This window comes from Berghia stephanieae, chromosome 4, assembly GCF_034508935.2.
Source record: "Berghia stephanieae isolate SIO BIC M18660-M18661 chromosome 4, UCSD_Bste_1.3, whole genome shotgun sequence".
Taxonomy (NCBI): Eukaryota; Metazoa; Mollusca; class Gastropoda; order Nudibranchia; family Aeolidiidae; genus Berghia; species Berghia stephanieae.
In genome coordinates this window covers 23,595,761-23,603,260 of record NC_088363.1, presented here as the reverse complement: position 1 = coordinate 23,603,260, position 7,500 = coordinate 23,595,761, and the positions used below count along the sequence as shown (strand labels likewise).

Genomic DNA, 7,500 nt, shown 5'->3' with positions numbered 1-7,500 from the left:
TCATCCATTTCTTTATTGAGGTTTATTAACTTCTCAGGGAGTCCATACATCCTAATCGGAAAAGATTAATGACGGATAATAGACGTTACTCACTAGACGTCTATGTGTTACGTTTGACATTTATAAATCATTCAAATTCAAGTGTTTAAATTCTTAATTTAAAAAAACACCCAATCATTTATATCTTAAGGTCAATGATTTGGTCAATAAAATTTAACAGTCAAGATAGCATGGTTCTTAATGTCAGATTTGAATACGTATTAAAATAAAAGATTAATGTGCCGTCGCAAATTGATGTCTGTCAATTAACTGGTTAAAGGAAAACGTGGTATGGCAGTTATGGTATTTGCTTCTTACCTAAAAGTACCGAGTTCAAATCCTCGCCGTGTTTATTTTGTTTCCATATGCTTCATAGAACAAGCCTTTGATCAAAATGGAGAAGCTGCTCTAGGAAGTGTTGACGTTAACTTTATGCAGATTCCACTCTTTCACGTTTGAAGACTGGTAAGGTCTTGTTATACAGACAATGGCCAAGCGGGGAGAAGAATATTAAAGATGATTTTCCTTGAGTCCCTTGTCTTCCTTACCATCTCTTTTTGATCTCTGACTGCTCTTCTGAACTAAAGGTACAGTTTTATTATAACGTGTAATGGAAAGAGTAGAAAAGTACCAGAAGAATGTAATCCTTTTTGCGCCAGTTGGGTCTTTGAGCCAGTAGATAGACCCAATTCTCATCAAAACAAAAAGATTTTTATTTTCTATTGTCCTCTGACATTTCTCCTCTTTTTGTTTCATGCTATTACTATTATTATTATTATTAACATGATTATGCGATCCACTCACTTTTCTGACTTTGTAGTCCAAGAGCAGTCGCCATCTAATGATAGCACAAGCTAGCATTTCGCAATGAAGTTTTTTTTGTTTGTTCTCTTTGTGCTAACTTAATTTTCAATCTCTTTAGAATTGATATCGGTAAGGGGACAAGTTTGATTTGGTGAGCTAACTTTGTAATAGGGAGGAAAAGCTGCGATGTAATAAAAACGGGTTCCAATCACACTTGAAGTGTAAATCTACTCTACCGGAGGGGGGAATACATACCTTGTGTAAATGACCGTCTGGGTTCAGAGTGATGGCATCTTATTTTCTAGTCTATCCTCGCTTTTATACGTCCCATAATTCTTAGAATCTGTCTCTCCGTCCTGCCACTAAAATAGTTATCCTACCTTTCGATTTAATATGAAACCTATTTATTATTTGGGCTCCGAAGGAATGATTATTTTGACACTTCCAAGGATTTAGAAACCAAAAAAGTAGGTGTGACGTCAGGAAATTTCTTACCTTTTGACATTAAAAAATGGGACCGTGGAATGTTTCTGTTTCTCACAGGCAGTCTTGGTCTCACTTTGCATGGGACTCAGACCACGAGACCGAAATAGGCGTAGGGGTGTTGACACGCGCAATTTAACTAGATCTACAGCAGGCGCTGCGACGAGTTATTATTCTTCGTCCCCGGCGCCCCTCTTACAAAACTAAACTCGCGAGTGATTACGTGCAATAAGGGCAGAATAGATAACGACATTGGCTAGCCTATGCACTGTTATTGGTTTGTCCTATTGGGATAGAAGAGAGATAGAAGATTTAAAGGGGAAAGCACATTTTGATATTAACACTGTTCGTGCATTGGTTGATTTAATTGACTTGCCTGCACCTTTCAAACGTAAGTTATATTTTTATATAATGGCTACATCAGTCTCCAAGCTTAAGATACTAATAATAGGATTCAGTAGTCTGATGTCACGCCGCCCGGCAACGGCGGCCATCTTGGTTCTAAATAAAGAAAATCATTACTTTTTATTCTTCAAGCTGGCTAGAACTTTTCATATGCCTTGTGATCAGAATGTGTAAAAGTCAAAACATGATCAAATTTATGGATTTTTCCCCTCTGTATACGCTTTTATGCTCGCCGGAGAAATATTACATACGGCGTCCGCCATTGTTCTCATAGTTTAGAGTCAGTGTTATTTAGTTACCATGCGTCATTAGGAAGGAAGTGACGTTACGACTGTTGAAGAGTATTGGAAGTCCGATTCATTAAACGTTTTCTCTCATTTTCAGCATTATTGTTCACCGTAACAAGATGTTTTCTCGTCTAATCCTTGCCTCTATTGTATTGCCCAGTGTGATTGGACAATGTTGCTTACCAGATACAATAAAAGCTACTGTCATGTTTGAACTTGAAGATCCGGTAAGTAAAACCATCATCATTCACTTATTTGTCATGTTATGATCAAAGTACCATGTATTTTTTTCTGATATGTCATGGCAAAATAGCGTCATTGAATATAAATATAATCGATCATGTTATTGATGATGAATATTCTTAAATCAGAAATTTTGTATAACTTTGATAATGTCCATCTTTTTTTTTATTCATCATGTTCGAAAGTGGTTAAAAACATTTTGATTCAAAATTATAAAATCGCACCACGATTTGAAAAGTTAAAAAAACATAACGTTTTTATAATTGTTTGACTTTAATGATATAGATTTTGTTGTTTGTTTGTCTTAGGGCAATAGTTGAAAATGGTAGCATCATTTGCCCAAGAGTTGGTTCAATTTTTCGCTTGTGGCACCTTATTCTAAATGAATGTCTTTACCTCTTGTTAGTTCAAGATTCTCTGTTCTCTATTTAATTACATTCCATTGATACTGGGTAACTGGGTCAACCGTGCTTTAAATCCACCAGTTTATCAAATCCGACGATGTTGGTCTTTTTTTATATTTTATCAGAATTCCACTGAATTGCAGTAATGTATAATGACGCAGTTATCATTTATTTATTTTTTTTCTCTTTATTTTTTCCAAGAGTCCAAAAGACTTTGTGATTGACTTCAAACAAAATAAACTCATTTACAAGCCGTGGAATCACAGTCATTTCGACTCCGTACTGTTTGACATGAACACTGATACAGCCTTCCTGATTGGACATGACGGAGTTTGCCAGTAATTCTTTTTTCCCCCTCAGATACATACATAAATGAAATTGAGCATTTTATTTTGAGCATTTATGTGGCACAGTATCCACTAAACGTGCTCAAAGGGGTCCTAAGCAACAACAAAATTAGCATGTAGGATGAGACATGATGCCTGCATTACAATTTTTTCCGACAAAACAATACTGTTAAAATCCAGTTAGATAATCATTACACACCTGTGTACGATGAGAGATTGTGAGTAAAGACCTTCTCCAAGAACGCACTATGCGCTGTTCAGATCGGGACCCGAACCCAGAACCTTTTGGTCCAAAGGCAACAGCTACTCCTTTGCCCCCGATATGCATCAAGCGCCCCGCCAACGACAAGGCAGGTGATCAGTGGGGTGGGGGGGAGGGGGCGGGGGTCCAAAGGCGAGTGTATTCCACAAGACCACATAGCGGCACAATGAAGAATTCTGCACATTTATTTGTAGCCAACCATCTCAATCCGGTTTTATGTCGGCCTAACCCTTACGCTTGGGTTTTAAGTAACGTGTCCAAAAAAAAAAAAAAAATCTTCGGGCATAAGTTCACGTAACCGGAGTTTATACAGTTTTCTATTGCGTGAAACGGAAAATAGCAATTAATTGTTACCATTCTTGTTTTATATCAATGTAAAGCGCTTAGAGCCTGTGACAACGGGGTAAAGCTCTTTTTAAATGCCATTTATTATTATTATTATTATTATTATTATTATTATTATTATTATTATTATTATTATTATGAAGCACTGCGTGGTGGACAAGGGAGGGGGTCATTTCACTCATGATCGATCCTGATCTCTTTGCGTGTGAAGAGAGTGTTCTACCAACGGGACCCTATATTGTAAACTTTGAGATAAATTATAACATTATTGCTTTCATTGTTTGTGATTCAGATGATTTCGTTTTGAAACTCAACTTTCCTTATCTAGTTCATGTAGACATAATAATAATAAAAATAATAATAATAATAATAATAATAATAATAATAATAATAATAATAATAATAATAATAATAATAATAAATGGCATTTATATAGCGCTTTACCCCTTTGGGCTTTACAGTGATATAAAACAAAACATATTACAGTAAGACAAGTTTGATGGAAACGTGATACGAATTCAATTTAACAACAACAAAATATGATAATAGTATTGCAACATTATGACGTAAAAAGATAAAACTTTAAGCGAGATTTGAACGTTGTCAACGAATCCGAGCATCTCATGTGTGATGGGAGAGAGTTCCAAAATGGGGGAGGGGGGCGAAAATTGAAAAGATTGTTCACCTATTTTACGCATTGGCTTAGGTTTGACAAGGATTGATTGGTCATTGCTTGACCTCAGGTTTCTATTGGGGACATATATGTTTAGAAGGTTTTTAATATAGGAGGGACTGTTGGTGCTCAAGGATTTGTTGACAACAGTTCAAATCTTATAGGCAACTCTTTTTTCCACAGGAAGCCAATGTAACTCACGGAGAAGGAGAGTTGCTGACGGGTATTTTTTTGTTATTGCGTACATTGAGTCTGGCTGCATTATTTTCAGCAACCTGAAGTTTGCTCATTTTGTCTTTAGCTAAATTCGCCCAAAGGGAGTTACAATGGTCCAATTTAGATAAAACAGGGAAATTAATTAAAAGTTCTGCTACATGCTTCGGTATTAAATTACGAATTTTGCTTATTATTTTTCATTTCTATGTACATAGATTGTATGGTGTTATTCACGTGGCTTGTTATGGAAAGATCTTTATCAATGTTGACGCCAAGGTTTTTTGATTTATTTGAAAATTCTGTTGTGCTATTTCCGAGAGTAATAGGTGATTTATTTGCCTGTTTAAGGATAATCGGCCTTCTACACATAAAAATCGCAGTTTTACTATCATTTAATTTTAACTTATTATGGTACATCCAAGATTTAATCTCATTAAAACAGCTCGTAATTCGTTGTATTAAGAACTGTAAATTACTAAGGGGTGCTGAATCATATATTTGGATATCATCTACATAAAAATGATAACTCAGATTGAACCTGGATAAAACACTAGGAAGGGGCTGCACATATACAGTAAAAAAGGACAGGGCCAAGAACAGAGCCTTGTGGCACTCCAAAGTTTAGTAAAACTTGTTCTGACTGAATACCATTCACTACGACAGACTGTCATCAATCCTATAAATATGATGTAAAACATTTTAGGGCAATTCCTTTTTTGCCGACAGTATATCCTAGCCTTCTTAACAAAATGTCATGGTCATTGGTGTCAAAGGCAGCTGAAAGATCTAAAAGGCATAATACACTGATATTGTTAGCATCAGCATGACATAACAAGTCATTAAAGATTTTAAGAAGCGCCGTTTCAGTACTGTGTTGATGTTTATGAAAGGGTTGTTCCAAACTGTTGTTCTTAAGATGAGATGTTAATTGTGTCACTACTACCTTCTACAAAAGTTTTGACAAAAAAGGTAAATTTGATACAGGACGATAATTGTTTAATATATTGTAGTCCAGTGATGGTTTCTTCAGAAGTCGTTTGACGAGGGCACTTTTAAAGCACGATATTCTCATATTCTTTTCTAGCATAAGAGAAATGGATCAAGCATCGAGATATTTTCTTGTTCAATGTCTGCCTAAAGAAGCCAAGAAAGGATCGGTCTTCCTTGGACCAATGAATGGATGGGCAGTCCAGACCTATGAATTGGATGTAATGATTGCACATATAAGTAGTAGTAGTAGTAGTAGTAGTAGTAGTAGTAGTAGTAGTAGTAGTAGTAGTAGTAGTTAGTAGTAGTAGCAGCAGTAGTAGTAGTTAGTAAGAGTAGTAGTAGTAGTTAGTAGTAGTAGTAGTAGTATAGTAGTAGTGTAGTAGTAGTAGTAGTATGATGTATAGTAGTAGTATAGTAGTAGTAGTAGTAGTAGTAGTAGTAGTAGTAGTAGTAGTAGTAGTAGTAGTCGTAGTAGTAGTAGTAGTAGTAGTAGTAGTAGTAGTAGTAGTAGTAGTAGTAGTAGTAGTAGTAGTAGTAGTAGTAGTAGTAGTAGAGTAGTGTAGTAGTAGTAGTATAGTATGCAGCTATTAGCATAGTGTATAGTATAGATTATTATTATTATTATTATTATTATTATTATTATTATTATTATTATTATTATTATTATTATTATTATTATTATTATTATATTATCATTATTATTATTATCATCATCATCACCATCATCATCATCATCATCATCACCATCATCATCATCATCATCATCATCATCATCATCACCATCATCATCATCATCATGATCATCATTACAAAAACTTATTTTCATTCATTTATCCCAGCACGGAGGTGTGAGATCCGTTTATGGCGTCAATGACGAGTGCTTTCCTGTTGTCTTTATCACTGAATCGCCGGGAGAGCCTCTCACCGTCAACTTCTGGACCAATGTTTCCACCAATATCACTGACTTGAGCGCATTGGATGTGGATGTCAGTAATTGTATTGAAGAAGCAGAAGTCGTAGGCTAAGTCTCAATGATTATCATGATATGGAACAAGGTCGTAATCTGTTGGAGCATTGAGGAAAGATTAGCTAATTTGATTTCCTTTGGAAAATTTGAGCATTTTAAATGATTGTTCAACAGGATGATTATTTGACGTTAAGTTTGTATTGGATTTGGTCATAAAGATGAATTCTTATATTAAAAGATAATAGTATGATAAAATTTACGAAATTAGTTGCGAATTGTCTCTTTTTCTTTCTAACTGATCCTTTTGTTTGACTTTAACGACCTTGGAAGAAAGAATACGATAGGGTGATTGTCTGTTTTTGTTTTTAAGGGTTTTACAGCATTTGCGACAGATTTAGGTCATTTCAGCGCCAGTAAAAAGGAAGAAAATGGGATAGCCAAACAAGTTATAGATTTACAGTTGAAGTACACAAGAAAAATGTAAGACAAAGGGTTCAAATAGGGGACCTGAATATTCGAAGAGCACACTATCAATGCACTTAGTTTGAGATCACCTAAAAGTCACATCCAGACACAAACACAGGATCCCATAAAGCGGAATGATACATTCAAAGCAAAAATTATAAGACTTAACAGAGAGATGGTTTACAATGAAAATATTTCACCTCCCAAAACCAACACAATACATTTGATTGTTTATCCCTCTCAGCCAAGGACTCCGGCAAATGCAAAAAGCAAGTTTGAAACCACATTTCGGTGTATAGAAGACACAGTAAGCAATCTCCCTGTCCACTCGGAAAGTCAGGAACCCCACCCTGAACTACTCAGATAAAATACTTACTACAACGAAGAGAAAAGACATGATTAGTAAATAATAGCCTAATATTCCAATATAAATGGGTATTCTCATCTTTATTCTACTACTACTACTACTACTACTACTACTACTACTACTACTACTACTACTACTACTACTACTACTACTACTGCTACTACTACTACTACTACTACTACTACTGCTACTACTACGACTAC

The 7,500-nt window shown here is 35.3% G+C and overlaps 1 protein-coding gene and 1 long non-coding RNA gene across 2 annotated transcripts in view; both read left to right on the top strand.

The window, feature by feature from the left end:
- LOC144970274 (uncharacterized) overlaps positions 1-7,500 on the top strand; it is a 265,721-nt gene that overhangs the window by 230,078 nt on the left and 28,143 nt on the right. The window lies entirely within an intron of this gene.
- LOC144971959 (uncharacterized) lies at positions 1,563-6,732 on the top strand. Its single transcript, XM_078913036.1, has 5 exons — positions 1,563-1,717; positions 2,116-2,245; positions 2,867-3,003; positions 5,593-5,716; positions 6,338-6,732. The coding sequence occupies exons 2-5, from the start codon at positions 2,138-2,140 to the stop codon at positions 6,521-6,523; spliced, it is 555 nt and encodes a 184-aa protein (XP_078769162.1). The 5' UTR covers positions 1,563-1,717; positions 2,116-2,137; the 3' UTR covers positions 6,524-6,732.

Excerpts from the sequence above, each read along its gene's own strand:
- LOC144971959 (XM_078913036.1), top strand. The coding sequence starts at position 2,138 with ATGTTTTCTCGTCTAATCCTTGCCTCTATTGTATTGCCCAGTGTGATT. Across the intron at positions 3,004-5,592 it reads GGACATGACGGAGTTTGCCA|CATAAGAGAAATGGATCAAG; the intron begins GTAATTCTTTTT and ends ATTCTTTTCTAG. Across the intron at positions 5,717-6,337 it reads TCCAGACCTATGAATTGGAT|CACGGAGGTGTGAGATCCGT; the intron begins GTAATGATTGCA and ends CATTTATCCCAG.